This window comes from Corvus kubaryi, unplaced genomic scaffold, assembly GCF_017639235.1.
Source record: "Corvus kubaryi isolate FWS band 111438036 unplaced genomic scaffold, C.kubaryi_AGA036_p1.0 37392, whole genome shotgun sequence".
Lineage (NCBI taxonomy): Eukaryota > Metazoa > Chordata > Aves > Passeriformes > Corvidae > Corvus > Corvus kubaryi.
Window position 1 is genome coordinate 81,905 of NW_024581131.1, and position 14,603 is coordinate 96,507.

Genomic DNA, 14,603 nt, shown 5'->3' on the forward strand with positions numbered 1-14,603 from the left:
AGCGGGCAGGGCGGCCGTGACGCAGCCGGGCTGAGCGCGGCCCGTCCCGCGCCCGGCGCTGAGGGCCCGCACCGGCGGAGGGAGGGCCGGGCGCGCCCGGGCCCGTCGGCGCTGCTGGGGGCGCTTCGTGGGTCTGGGGGTGACGCGGGGCGTGTCAGGTCTTGACGGGTGACTAACAGGGAACAGTTCATAGAGTAGCAGGAAATGCCTTGTTGGAAAGGACTCACAGGGATCTAAGTCCAACTCCTGGCCCTGCACAGGACACCCCCAGAGTCACACCATGTGCCTGAGAGTGTTGTCCAAAAGCTTCTTGAGCTCTGTCCAGGCTGGTGCTGTGACCACTGCCCTGGAGAGCCTGTTCAGTGCCCGACCACCCTCTGGGTGAAGAACCTTTTTCTAATATCCAGTTCTGCAGACATCCTCGCAGATGTTTTTCACCAAACTTTTCAGTGCTGGGATTTGGGTGCTGAGCTCTTCAGGCCCGCAGCAGGCACGGTGCTCCCTCAGAAGCTCGGGGGAGCACTAGCGTGGGAGATCCGGGAGGAGGTGTCTGGAGGGTGACAGGTTGTGCTGTTGATAGGCAGTGCCTGACGTGTGTGGCCTGGGCGTGTGCTCATCAAACACGTCCCAGAGAGCGGGCTGGGAGGCGAATGGAGCCTTATTGGGGAGGAGAAGAGTGACTGGAGGGGGAGCGCATCTGGGAATTGAAATTGGTCAAAATTCCCACCATAAATTGGAAGCTTACTGTGGTGAAATTGCATAGTACTTCAGTATGCTCTGACAGGAGCTCGCTTGGTGTCCTGTGTTTTACTTACACCGTGGTGAGATCTCAATAGCTGTAAATTTTGTTCTGGGTGGGTTTAAGCCCAAGTGCTGCTACGGGTACCTGCAGGGCAAAGTGCTGCTTCTCTGTGATGTCTCTCGTCTGGAGTTTATAACACAGTTACTATCAGATTGCTCTGTGTTTTAGTTTAGGTGGATGTTCTGCAGTTCACTTGCCCTTGCACACCTATATCTGTAGAGGTCTTAAAAGGGCATGACACAAGTGGTTTGCTTTACAAACAGTGAACTCTGCAAAGAGGCATTTTGGGGGAAGTGAAATGTAGAGGCATCTAGGGGAGTAAGTGGATAAAGACTTAAAGATTTGGAGGGCATGGTGTAAATCCTTAGGCAGACTTTTGGGGAAAAATACTTGAGTTTGAAGGAAATATTAACTTAAGTTGGAGTTGGAGACATTTGAGCAAGTCACTTCAGTAATACATCCTAAAGCTGAGTGTTTTGTGCAGATAGGGAAGTCTCTAAATTGGTTTATACTGACACGGATTCCTTGGCTTACCAGTTTCAGAATGCTGTGGGAGTTCTTTTGATCTGCCAATGTAAGTTTGATGTAAGAAAGCTGATTCCTAATGTAATGTCTGTGTATAAACAGACATTGATGTGCTTATTTGCAGGCATTCTGATATTCACACCCACAAATATCTAGGATAAACAAAGTTTGTCATAACTTACCATTGTCAAGATTTTTTTTTTCCATTCCATTGGATGTATTTATGTATGTGTGTGTTGGAGCTGAATCTATGTGAAAAATTACCCCTGTTTAATAAATGTATTGCTGTAAGCAAAATAGTACTTTTTGAGTAAGATTATAATGCCACATTCCACGCTCTTCGAAGTGTTCTGCATTGTTTCTGATCTGACTGTTCAGGTTGTGTTACTTGTGGAATAATTGCTGTAGGCAAAAATAAAATAAGGGAGTAGCCACTCACAAGCACGTGTAACTCTCTCAAATATTTTTAGCAGGGACTCTACAAGTGAATGAGAACTTCTCCCTACAGAACTGAGGTGAAGAACTTCACCATGGGTCAACAGATTTCAAACCACACACAAACTGTAATTAACAAGTTGCCAGAAAAAGTAGCAAAGCATGCCTCTTTGGTTCAAGAAAGTGGTTTCCTAACCTATGAAGAGTTTCTGGGAAGAGTAGCTGAACTCAATGATATGTAAGCCTTACTTTGCTTCTTTCTTTTTTTTTCATGTTTTACAGAGACCTTGTATGCAATATATTATCCTGTGCTGGCTAAGCCAGAACTCAACCCATGGTTTTGAAATGTTTCCTTCATTTCTCGATGTTTCTATAATGGTTGTAATTATGCTTCAAAACCAAAGCCTTTTCTCCTCCTTAAATTCATTTTTCTCCAATACTCTTCTTCTAGCAAGTGTTGCTCTCTCTTAGAAGTTCACAAGAGGTGATTAAGCATTATCTTTTTGTTAGTGTCACCTGTGTCTCTTAGCTTCTCCCTTCCACATGAAGATGCAATGCTGCTTCCTCTCTGCCTGTCACTTTGGTCAGGAGGGAGCAATAGGAGCCTGGTAGGGACAGCAGAGCTACATGAGGAGGGTGGCACCTCAGACAGAACTGTTTGTGACCATCCCTGCCACCTCTGCAGACATGCAAGGCTGCTCCTCATTAAGGATGAGATGTATCTTACTGTCCCAAACCAGTGACCTAGATAATCCCAAACAAAAGGCTGCTTTTTTGTCACATTTTTCATAGCCTGCCTTTTGTTTGACCAGTATGATGACAGTAAAAGGAAATGAGCAAAAAAGCAGTGTTGTCATTTTTAGCCAGTATTTACATTATAAAATGAGAGTGATAAAATGAAGTGGAAACACACACACACTCAGTAAGGGCTTTGTAATGTTTGCTGTAACTAAAATGTGAATTTATATTCAGTCTAGAAATTATCTTGGAGAGGGTCATACTTTTGTGAATGACCTTCAAGAACACATAGCTGTCTTCTGGGAAGATGCATAAATCGATTTTGAAGAACATAACCTGATATTTTGCGTGAGAATCTGGGCATGTATCAGTGTAATTAATACTGTTATTCAAGTGGTTTCTTTTGTTCCAGTGTTTACTTAAGCCTGAATGTAATATAGCTTGTTCTGATTCTTATGGAATAGACCGCTGTGTCTGTGTTCCATTAAAAAAGCAAATCTCAGGTCACCTGACACATTCACCTGACACGTTTACCTGACTACCTCATTATTAATACATGCTAACAAAAATACACGTCATCCGCATATGTTGGTACTCACAGGCTTTTTTTTCTACATACTTTTTGAGGAAGTAATCTTTTCAGATTGGACACAAGACTGTGTGATTAGTGTAATAAGCAGTGACAGCATATATGAATTTAAATGTTTATAAAGTACACCTGCTTGCTGATGCTGGATCAAAAGTCTTGCACAGCATTTTCTGATGTTTGCTGTGCAGTTTAAATGGAAGTGGATTGTGTATTCAGTGACGTGCTAAGAAGGTCATTACTCTCTACTTTGATGCCCCTGGGCAGTATTGCTAAAATCTCTTTTAAGGATAGAGAGCAGACAAATGAACCGTAAATAATCCCACTTGGCTGAGGCTGCTGGTCTTTGCAGGTCCAGCACATGCTGTTAAACTGATGTTGCTTTGTTTCAGTACTGCAAAATTGGCTTCTGGACAAGACAAACATCTGTTATTTGAAGTGCAACCTGGGTCTGATTCTTCTGCTTTCTGGAAGGTGATCGTTAGGATAATATGTACCAAAGTAAGTGTGAACATTTTAATTTGATGGGCAGTTTGTATGCAAAGATTTGAGGACTTGTAAAATCCAACACCTTCTACATGTATTTTGATACAGATGATGTATTCAAAGATGCTGTTGGAGATAAATTAAGTCTAAATTCTAAGTTTCTGCCAACAGCGCGTTAACCATTTTTATAACTAAGCTTACAGGAGTGATACCTTCCAGTGGAGCACTTTCAGCCCTTTAGTTACAAAATGCAGGTGATTTGTGAGGTCAAGTAATCCAATGGTACAACAAACTGGGAACTGTAGAGTTTGATAGTAGTAGAAATTAATCAGCTCTTCCAGGCATTATTAACTGAGCTCATGTGCCTTTACATAGTCTGATTCCTTAGAAAACCAATCTAAAAGTTCAATGTTGTAACTTATTTGGGAGACCATGACAAAAACGTATGAAATTCGCTCCATCTGTTGAGGAGATCTTCCCCTCTGTATCGTATCAGGTAAAGTCCTTTAATGATCCTGAATCCACGGAGCAGTCTTAACATGTGGTGAAACAAGCTAACCCTCAAACTTTGTTTGAAACCAGCAGTTTGTAGTTTCCTGTTTACTCCTAGTTTTCATCAAGGCAGCCATCTCTGTAGGCGGTTTTAAGTTCAAATATCAAATAACTGATGATCCTGTGCTTGGTTGTAAGTTTAGCCCAGTTTTTTGGGCATTAGGTCCCTACTCAAACTTTAATCCATTTGAGTAGTGATGGCAATTGCCTTGCCCTAAAGTTGTGGTGCTGCCTGTGGTGTTCCTCATGCTGTAGCAGCTGTGTGCAGTCCTGACTCTTGCTGAGGCAGACTGCAGCTTGCTAGCGGGGTGATGGGCACTTAGGAGGGAGACTACTGCCTTCAGTCTCTTCTTTAAAACACTTCAGTGCTTTAAAAACATTTTGAGCAATGCCAGGTTGAAATCTGATAAGTAATTGTAAACAATTCTTATATCTTAAGATAAATAAAACAAGTGGCATCGTGGAAGCTTCCAGAATCTTGAACTTGTATCAGTTCACTCAACTTTATAAAGACATCACCAGTCAAGCAGCAGGAGTTCTTGCACAGAGTGATACTTCTGAAGAAGCTGCTGAGAGTTTGATGTCTCTGTCATCGTGTCAGGCCAGCTTGTGGATGGGAAGGTATTCTGATATACTTTACCTTCTGACCCCAATTGCAACATAAGCATTTAGGGAGTTGTGCTTAAAACCTGAACCACAAGTACCTGCTGATCAGAACTGCTCGTTCGTGGTAGCTGCAGGCTTTGTACCATCACAGACATGAACAGACACCTTCCCTTGCACCAAGGGAGCTGCAGTGCACTTGGATGAAATTCTGAAATACGGTGCTACCATACCTTAGCTTCAGAACAACCCTTTTAGAGATCAGTTCTAATGTAAACATGGTATATGTTGAATCTCCTGAATAAGGAAACAGGAGGAAACGGAATCAGCTGCAGCTACAAATTCAGGGGGTTTGACAGTGTTTGTTTAAGCGGATTCTGTTATTGTTCCACTTAAACTTTCTCTTCCTCTTACATTTTGGCATGTGAAAGTTCCCATCTGTTGCCACTAGAAACTCATCAGTTATGGTAATAATTTAACTTGTAAGACTGGAAAAATGGGAACTGTCTCACTCATGTTGACATTCTGCTTTGTTAACCAGAGGAAAAACAAAAGTCTGAGGTCAACACCTGCAATAACTTCAGTTCAAACTGAATATAACAGCAAATCACCTTTTCCCTGTGTGGAAGTGTTGCTGCTACCAGTAATTGCTTACTTTTCACTTCCTGAATAAATTCAGGGTTCTAACTCAGTTTTAAGTGAGGTAGAGCTAGGTTTTACAAAAAAAGGTAGTAAATGGTAGAGTTCTCTGTGTTAACCAGCGAAGAGCTGGCAGCCAGGTATTTTAATAAAGCAGGCTGAGTGTCACACTTCAGCTCTTGAAATGAGAAAGGGGTCAGCTGTGTTGTCACTCCACAGAGCCCACAGGTTTTTCTAAGTCAGTGGATTGCAGAAGGTATTATTTTCATTAAATTCAATTAATTTCCTGGAAATTGGGAACATGTTTGAGAAAGAACAGGAAAATTGCTTTCCCAAGGTTATACCAGAACACATGTTTTTCTGGAAATGGTCTTTTGCTTCAAACAAACAAGCCAAACAAAGATACTTAGGCAAACCAACTTTGTATATTGCTAAAGTCAGTGAGGAAGATAAAAGGTTTCCTATGTGAGTTTCTTTTTCAGTTTTCAGTCTTGGAGACAAGGCAGGTGAGCACCCTTCATGTTTGTAAATTTCATCATTTGAGGCAGTATTAATCACAAATAAAAAGAGTATACTTTGCTAGTATGATGAGCTTGTGTCTTAGCCAAGTTTTACAAATTGCTAAGGGAAATACAGGCTGAAGCACCTTCAAGTATTCTACACCAATGAAATCTTCTGTTTATTTTTCTATGATAATCACCCATTTGCCTAAATTGTTCTCACCTTTAGACATTTTTCAGCTCTGAAAAGTTAGCCCTCACTATCTAAAAATAGTGAGTGTTATCTGTTAAATTCTTCTGAACTTTTTCCACTATTCCTGAACTATTTCCACGATTTCTCTACAACATCCACTTCCTATTCAGAGCATTCAAAATATGCCTGAGTGATTTATGCTTTCTGATAATGAAGGGACAAGCATTTCCTTAGTCTGACACACTTTTATTTTACTGTTTCTTCAGGAACTTAGTCCTGTGACTAAAGCTTACTTAGCACTAGCTATATAAATTGGCCTTGTATGATTGCTTGTATAGACACCAGCAAATCTCAAAAATTCAAGTGCTTTTAGAGGTTAGTTCTCAGAATTGCATGGGGGAGGAAAATGAAAGGGAACTGGTCTAAAGAACATGATGAGCTACACAAAAGATAGGCTTCTTGGAAACTGTTGTCCTCATTGTATGCAAATTACCATCTATAAAAAAAAAAATCTGTCATTTTAAAGTAACTTCTCCAAAAGCAAATTGAAAAGGAAACCCCAGGGACCGACTGAAAAATAAAACAAAGGCATGTTGACTGCTGTCCAGTAGCCTCCTAATCTGTACAGTTAAAAAATACTCTGTGTTTGACAAGCTCCCTTAGATGCCTAAGCTAAAACGGTCTGGTCAATAGTCATAAGGTGGACTGACTCTCCTGAAATGCCATTTTTTCTAGAATGCTATCTCTGTTCCTCAAGTCAGAACAGGGATCCTCAAATGAGGATTTTTGGAAACCCAAGTATTTCTGAACACTTCCTTGGTTGTTTTGGAAGTGAACTGTGACTATAAAATTGAGAACTTTACATGTCTGGTTAGGCCAGTGGAAGCTGAGGGTTCTCTGCACCTTTTCACACTTGAGAAATCTTGATGGTGCAAGTATTTGAGATACTACTGCTAAGAACATTAGATACAGATATCTCTTATTCGGGAAAAAGATACAAAATGTCAGTGTCTGTCTTGGGTAGTGAGATAATTTTTAAACTTCCCCACCAACAGGAACACCTGGGAGTTTAACTGGAAAAGCTGTGGTAACAGCTTGAGAGTCCTCATTTGGTGAGCAGTTATGTGGAGCGTATTGCAAGCTAAAATCAGCCTTTTCAATCTAATGAGCAGTTCAGCTCCTGGCATTTTGATGCCACGTGAAATGAGTGAACATGCATTCTGGTGGTGATCCTCTTGCCATGCATGTTTTTGTCTAGGATATAAACCAGCACACAGAAATTTGGCAAAGTTCATTGTGAACTAGTTCAGCCTGACGTGCAGTGACGGGAAGGCAGGTTCTTCTCCTGCCTTTAATGTAAACAGTGTTTCTGTTCTTTTGCCCAGTCATGGGATATGAAGCAGTTACAACTCCTCTCACTTCCTTGTTGATATGAAAAGGGATTTACAGAACCCTTTGCAACACCAAAAGCACCTGACACAAAAAATAAATGCCTGTTCTGGCTTAGTTTAGTTCACGTACTGCTGACATAGGATGGGATGCCATAAGATTCATTCACGGATTAAAAGCACAGGTGTTTCTTTCTGGCCATCAGTAATTATTATGAAAAATGTAGTAACTGGTGTAGTTACTGGGGCATAACTATCAAACATCTGGAAGAAAACAGTGTCTTCTTTTCTGCAGGGTTAAACAGCTGACAGATGAAGAGGAATGTTGCATCTGCATGGATGGGCGTGCTGATCTAATCCTGCCATGTGCTCACAGTTTCTGCCAGAAATGCATTGATAAATGGTAATACAGACTAAAGGATATTCATTATTTTATAGTATGCAGAGGTTATCTGACAGTTTGGTTTGACAGATTCCATGATTGTCATATAATTTAATGTCCGAAGATATTTCCAAGCTAATGTACATATGAACATAACAAGCCTGAGTAAAATCAGACTGCAGCAAAAGGAAAGCAGGAAGTTTTGTAAAAAAAGAGATGTAAAAGAGTTCTTCAGCATTTGTTTTGTAATTTCTTACATCTTTTTATTCTTCTAAAATTAATTAAATTTTAGTCTTGCTCAAAAACTCGAGAAGATGGTATATGCAGACGCTGGCATGTTATGCTTCACAAAATCTCATTTAAGGCTTGTTAAGACTATGCAAATATGAAGGCAAGTTGGACTGTCACTTACTTGGGAAATAACTAGCAGAGGGAATTTTTTCCATATGTTGTGCTTTCACTTCAAATAAATAGCATACAATTTACTGATTTAAATATATCAGACTCTTCCAGAAAGATATTTCTTCTCAATGGCAGCACCTTCAAATTTATGTGTAACATGTACCTTGCAATGTTCAGCTTCACAGCAAACTGAACACCTTTTCAGCTTCTGCATCTCTAATACACCAGTTGTTGGAAAAGTGGGAGAGAAAAATTGCTTTGTGGAGGAGCATAGTTCTTGTCTGACCATACAGGCCTACAAGGATTAGGGAAGTGTCCTGGCAGTCTGGCATTAGGGGACACAGACCTGCTCTGTTAAAGGCTTTATTTTGGCTAGTTAATGCAAATGGTTTTACACATAATTTGTGTGCAAGAGTTTGTTTTGTGGCTTTTTGAAAGACTTACAGAGGAAGTTGCTCTTGTAACAAACACTGGGCTTCCACAAGGAAAAACCATAGTAAAAAAATCACTGGATCTTAGAATATTATGAGTAATTTCTCTCTTCTGGGAAAATCTCTTGACATCTGTTGGCAAGACAGGCCTTAGTTTAGTGACTGTGGTGGAGAGTGGATTATATGCTGCTTTGGCTGATGAATCAGCTGAACTCCTCACTAAGTTCCAGTTACACCATGCTTTTTTTTTTGTCTGTAATTTTTAAGGTTCATCTCCTCTTAATTTAGGCATAACAGAGGCTCCCAGCTCAAACATAATTGTTTGGGATCCCCAAGATGGTGGAGAGGGATGGGACTCTGAGGGACCAGTTCTAAACTTCAGTGGGCTGTATGACTCAGGAAAAGGGCTCCTTCTTCTCTTTATCTAGGAAGCCTATGGAGACTGGTTTCTAAGGACCTCAGCTGAATTCCTGAAGATTGGAAGAATTAATTTAGACAGTGAATTTCCATTTAAACTTTCTGGCCAGGTAGCCAGATGCATACTGTCTGAACTGAGCAAATGATTAGGAGGAACAGGATTCCAGATTTTCACTCAAAGAATGGAGCTCCATTCAGAAGTCTTCCTCACAAAGAAAGATGTTTTTAAACAAACAAAATAGATAGGTGGTCTGATCCAGTTGTGATCATTCTTGAAGTTCTCAGTGAGTTGGGTTTTGCTTGGGTTTTGTTTGTTTGGGGGCTCTTTTGGCATTTTCTGGCCAGCAAGAGACCATCAGTGAAAACGACTCATTTCTGTGCCTTCCTAACAGGAGTGACCGCCACAGAAACTGTCCTGTGTGCCGCCGGCAGGTGACCGGGGCAGGAGATTCCTGGGTGGTGTCAGAGGCCCCCACAGAAGATGACATTGCCACTTACATCCTTAACATGGTGGATGAGGCGGGGCAGCCCCACAGACCCTGACCCTGCCCACCAGGCTGATCATGGCAGAACCACTTGAAGCTTTGGTTTTCCCGACCGTCTGGTTTTACCTCTCCTTGCTGTTCTTCCACAGTCTGTCCTTTCCTTCTCCTCTTGGCTGCCGTGAGTCTGCGCTGCTCTTCTAAAGCACAGGGTATCTGAGCAAGTCTCTGTGTGTGCAGTCTTCGTTATTAAACTGTTCTTTCAGCAAACTCTTGGATCATTAACAAAGTTTACTTCAACAACAGCGTTTGATATTAACAGTTCAGCTACTCAATGAAGCAATTTATAACAGCACAACTACAACTGCAAACTGCTGTTTGAGCATCACAGTGTACTGCAACAGAGATGAACCATGGCAGATGGCTTGACCTCACAGTTCCTACCCTTAAAAGCAGTCCCTTATTCACAACTAATGTGAATAAAGATGATGAGTTAGCACTAGTGGTTATTAATTTGAAATTTTGCTGTTGAACCTTGAAGATGTCCCACTGCCTGTTCTTCAGTAGGAAGTTATTGCTGCTCTTAGTGTTTACAGATACTTAATCTGATCTGTTACGACTTTTAGTATTAATTATTTTAAATCTGTTTTGGAGAGTGTAGGCAGGTCTGTAAATGTACTTGTGCACTTCCCCTTATTCTTCTAACAAGACTTATCTCTTAGAATATTTTTTAAAATACGATATTTAGCATAGTCTTATTAGCTGGGAAACATTAAACAGTTTCGTACACAATCCTAAAAGCAGTAAATCAGCTTCTTGGTAGTTTTTGATAAAGAACAGCTAAAATTATTTCTAAACATGGGGTGTATCTGAAGAGAATGCCTTTATTTGAATTAGCACTTAAGGTGTAGTTTAGTCTGATGCTGTGGTTTTATCTGTTCCTCTTGACTTTTGGAAGTGATGAGATCAGAGTTAAAAGGTATATGAAGAGTTACAAGTGATAATCTAAGTAAGGGTGCTCTACTTTATATCTACAAGTGCAATATGCTTTTATGTAGCAGAGAGAAACTTCTTCAACAATAATGTTGCTCGCAGCAAGATATGCATGTGACAGCTTGGGATAAGAGGTATCACAGCTGGAGTGCAACAATATTTTGTGGCTAGCAGAATAAAATCTTTAAAGAGCTGAGTTTAGACAGTCTAAAATTGTTAGTATTCAGGAAACCCATCTTAAGCCTCTTGTGCATAAATAGTGTTATGGAAATGAATGGCTACTGTAGAGAATTAATTTTTATATATGTATATATATTAACAAACACTACTTTTTCTCACTCAGTAACATCAAGTTAAAATATTCAAGTGTAGCATTTGAGGGAATATCAGCATAAATCTTGCTTACTGTAAGGCTGCATTTTTCCTTACCATACCTGTTAAAATTCCATGATGCCATAAGGCTTAAGTCCTTTTGTCACAGACAGGTTCTGAACTAAAAGGCATGTGCACATGTAGATATGCATATTTAGGTTATTTTTCTTAATTGGCTACCAAATAATTTAATTAGATCTTGAAAATTTCTGTATCATACATCAATTTGTTAAAGAATGTGCACAGCATATGGCACCCATTTGAGCTTGGCTTGTGACACCGTTGTCAAATTTATCATGGGTTTTAAGAGAGAGAAGCAACGTACTCTTCATGTGTCTGTCATTTGAGAGCCAGTATGGCTTAGTGTGTAAATCTGTATTTAACTATGGAAAAATCCTTTTAGGAGTGTATATAGCTTAGAAGTCTTTTTTTTTTTTTTTTTTTTTTTCCCCCCTCTTTCTTAAGCCATTGATAGCAATGAGATATTCTTCAGTAAATGTATGGAGTGTTTGGTTGCATAAAGGAGGTTATTGTTTGAGCTGAAAATTGTTGCTGGCCCAGGATTTTCCACTAAAATGCGCAAATATTCCTAATCATGCACCGGTTCGGTTTCTTTTTGCTTTTTGAGCTTGCATTAGTCCATGTTCAGAACTTTCAAATAACCTTTGAATTTTTTAAACTTTTTATATCACTGGAACAGAAAGAACATCTAAATGAAAGCTTCAAGCTAACTTTATTTTTCAAGTACTTCAGGAATTATACTTCTGAACTGAAATTTTATAAGTTGACTTTCTGCTGAGAACTTACATGAACTTCTTAAAATGTAGTTTTATAATGATGCAAACAGATTGTTAATTGCAGCATAATGACAATTACAATATAAACTAATGCAAAAATTATTTAAATAGTGAAAAAGTAAACTTTGTATTCTGTACAGCTTTTTTAAATTAAGTTGCTGTAATTCACACTGCTGTGATGTAGATACTGTAATGTGTGCCTTGTAAAATATATGTACTGTATGTTATATGGAGAAATAGATACATTAACACTGAAAACCTAGTAATTTGGTACTGGTTGGTATTAATCTGAAGTGCAATGTTTAACAAACAATTTTGGAAAAGGAATTCATTGGCATGGACATGTCAATGAGTTGCAGAAGCTAGACCTTGAAAATGTGAATTACTGCAAACAGCTGTTGGCGGGGGGCATTAGAACAAATTAACTTTCTTGTGTTAAGTGAACATTTCTTACAGGTTTAATGTGAAATTGTAATTTAAACATTAGAGATCATATTAATAGCTAAGAACATTCCACTATATTAAACTTTGTGTATGAATTGTGCAATAAAGTTACTTTGGAAGAAATGTCAGAGTTCTTTTAAGTTGAAGGAATTTCTTGGCTTTAGTACTACAGAAGTCTGAAAACTGAGTTTTGATCCAAATACAATTGCACTGTAGAGGTGGTGTGGTTAAAAGTGTGGCACTGTGAGTCAGAGCTCTCTTAAAGTGTGGTATCAACAAGGTACCTTAATGCAGCTCTGCAAAAAAAAAAAAACCCTGGCTCTGATTTGACCTCTTCTAGGTACACAAATAAATCGGAACCTTCTGCAGTGATAGGAAAAATTAAACAACTCTAATTCTTAAAAGGTCAGTATTGAGGAGCAGGTTTGTTCAGGGAAAGGATTTTTATATTCAGAGAAGTGTGATACACTTTTTCCCCTGAGTTACTTCATCACAGTTGTGATGGTATTTTAAAGTTTAAGAATGCTAAGGTTTGGAATATTTTTTCTTAATTCTTCCTATTTTTAAATAAGAATTTAAATATGTCATTAATGTAACTGTTTCCTCTGTCTAGTTACTTGGCTTATCTGTTTGGATCTTTGGAAGCCAAGGGAGAAATGGGAGAGGAATTCATTAACAGATCAGGAAACTAGAATGGATAAAATGACCAGTTGACAGGCACAGCAGGAGGTAGGTGTACCAGAGCAATTAGCAAACCTTTGTATTTACTAGGTTTCAAGTTTGAGCCCCATATCAATGTAGTGGGCATGGTTCTTTTTTTCATGGGAAATGGTGTATTTAACTTCCTTTTCTTTCCTTTAAAGAAAATTCTATAACTAATTAGAAAGGTTTTCTAATCCATACTCTTTCCAGTTCTGGAAACCAGGACAACCACTGAGATCTCTGTGTATGGGTTTGAACTGAGCTGTTCAATCCCTGTAGAGGGGATGTGCCAAATCCATTATTTTTGGAAGGAACATCTTGGCTGTGGTTCTTTTGATTTGCATCCAGCTGAATCCTGGAAGAACAGCCCTCTGAGGAAGCCCTAAGGATGTTTGATATAAGTAGGAGCTGTAGGTTAACCTTGCTGGCCTTAATCCTTACACTGCATATACATAATGCTTCAATTTTGTATTCACACACACTCTGTAGTGGAAGTAATGTGACAGTAATTAAGTATTTTCTTCGGTTTTCTGTTGTTAAATCATCCTTGAAGTTAACTTGCCAAAGATTTTATCCTCACCTGAGTGGGTGAACAGAACTCTGCTTTATGAATGTCTTGAACATGAGTCATTTCAAAACTGAATTTTTGTTAACTGTCCTTTCTTCAGATGTTTGATTCCAAGGCCTAGAATTTATCATACAGCAATACTCTTTAAGGACTGAGACCTTTCCTGCTGGGATGTGTCACTGGAATTAGGTGGGATGGGGCTGTGTGCTTTTCCAGTGACCGCAGTGTGCGATCACCAGGTAACGTTCTGCTGTGAGCCAGCAATGTTACATCTATGAGGGATGGGACAACACAGCTGCCAAGATGTTCATTAGCAGATCTTTACTTACCTCACTAACCCGTCAAAACTCAAATAGTAAACACTGGGCATGGGGTTTGTAGGTTTATATTAAAAGGAATTACCAGTTTTGTGAACTTGGATAGAACTTTGCACAGTGTGTGTCTCCTGGAATGAAGAATATGACCCACTACATGATTAAATAAGCTAATAAGCATAATTAAATAAGCTTCTTTGGTTCAAAGTGCTATTTAAAAATGCAAGGTGTTTCCACAAAGTAAGCTTAAAAGTAGTGGGAAACCTGCACTTTGGAAATTTGCATGTGTAAGAAGGTAGGAGTTTGGTACAAGAGTCTGTGCTTCCATGCTGATGTGGTTCTGACCCATTTTAATAGATCTTCAAAAATTACTTTTTATGTGAGACAGTCCCTGTTAGTCATGGTCAATGATGAGTGAATTAGTGGTGTTGGTGTCTTGCTATTATATGGACTGTTCTCTGTGCTGTTTAACAGTGGTGTTTACTGCTTTCAGGGGTGTGGGGGAGAAAGGCACATTCCTCAGTTACAGATGAACCTGTACTCTTGTGCTTCACCAGTACTGCTCCTGTGCAGAAATAAAGAGTTTGTGTACTGAAAGAGATGATGATTTAATCTTCATCTAAAAATCTTGACTCCCTTTCTTACTGAAGTATTTTGTGTTAAGCTTTTCCTCAAAAGTCATGGTGACTGTAGCAGGATGTCTGTGTTGATACTATTTATTTAAATCTGTCACTTGTTGGCTTCTTGGTTGGGTTTTGTCAGATAAAGCTGCAGTGCATGCTCATGGAATCACAGTACAACTTAAACTGCTCTGCCCTGTCAGGACTGCTTTCCTGCTCCCAGGCTGGGTGT

At 39.5% G+C, this 14,603-nt stretch overlaps 1 protein-coding gene across 5 annotated transcripts; it reads left to right on the forward strand.

The window, feature by feature from the left end:
- Positions 1–331: 331 nt before the first annotated feature.
- RNF141 (ring finger protein 141) lies at positions 332–14,352 on the forward strand. Of its 5 annotated transcripts, XM_042038417.1 has the most exons (7): positions 332–1,376; positions 1,798–2,000; positions 3,479–3,587; positions 4,564–4,745; positions 7,743–7,850; positions 12,781–12,896; positions 13,080–14,352. In XM_042038417.1, exons 2-6 carry the CDS (start codon positions 1,816–1,818, stop codon positions 12,857–12,859), a joined length of 663 nt encoding a protein of 220 aa, XP_041894351.1. In that variant the 5' UTR covers positions 332–1,376; positions 1,798–1,815; the 3' UTR covers positions 12,860–12,896; positions 13,080–14,352. The 5 variants fall into 5 exon arrangements, with proteins under 5 accessions (XP_041894351.1, XP_041894350.1, XP_041894349.1 ...); XM_042038416.1 differs by having other exon boundaries at positions 12,781–14,352; XM_042038415.1 differs by lacking the exons at positions 12,781–12,896; positions 13,080–14,352 and adding an exon at positions 9,472–12,290 and having other exon boundaries at positions 335–1,387.
- Positions 14,353–14,603: the final 251 nt, after the last annotated feature.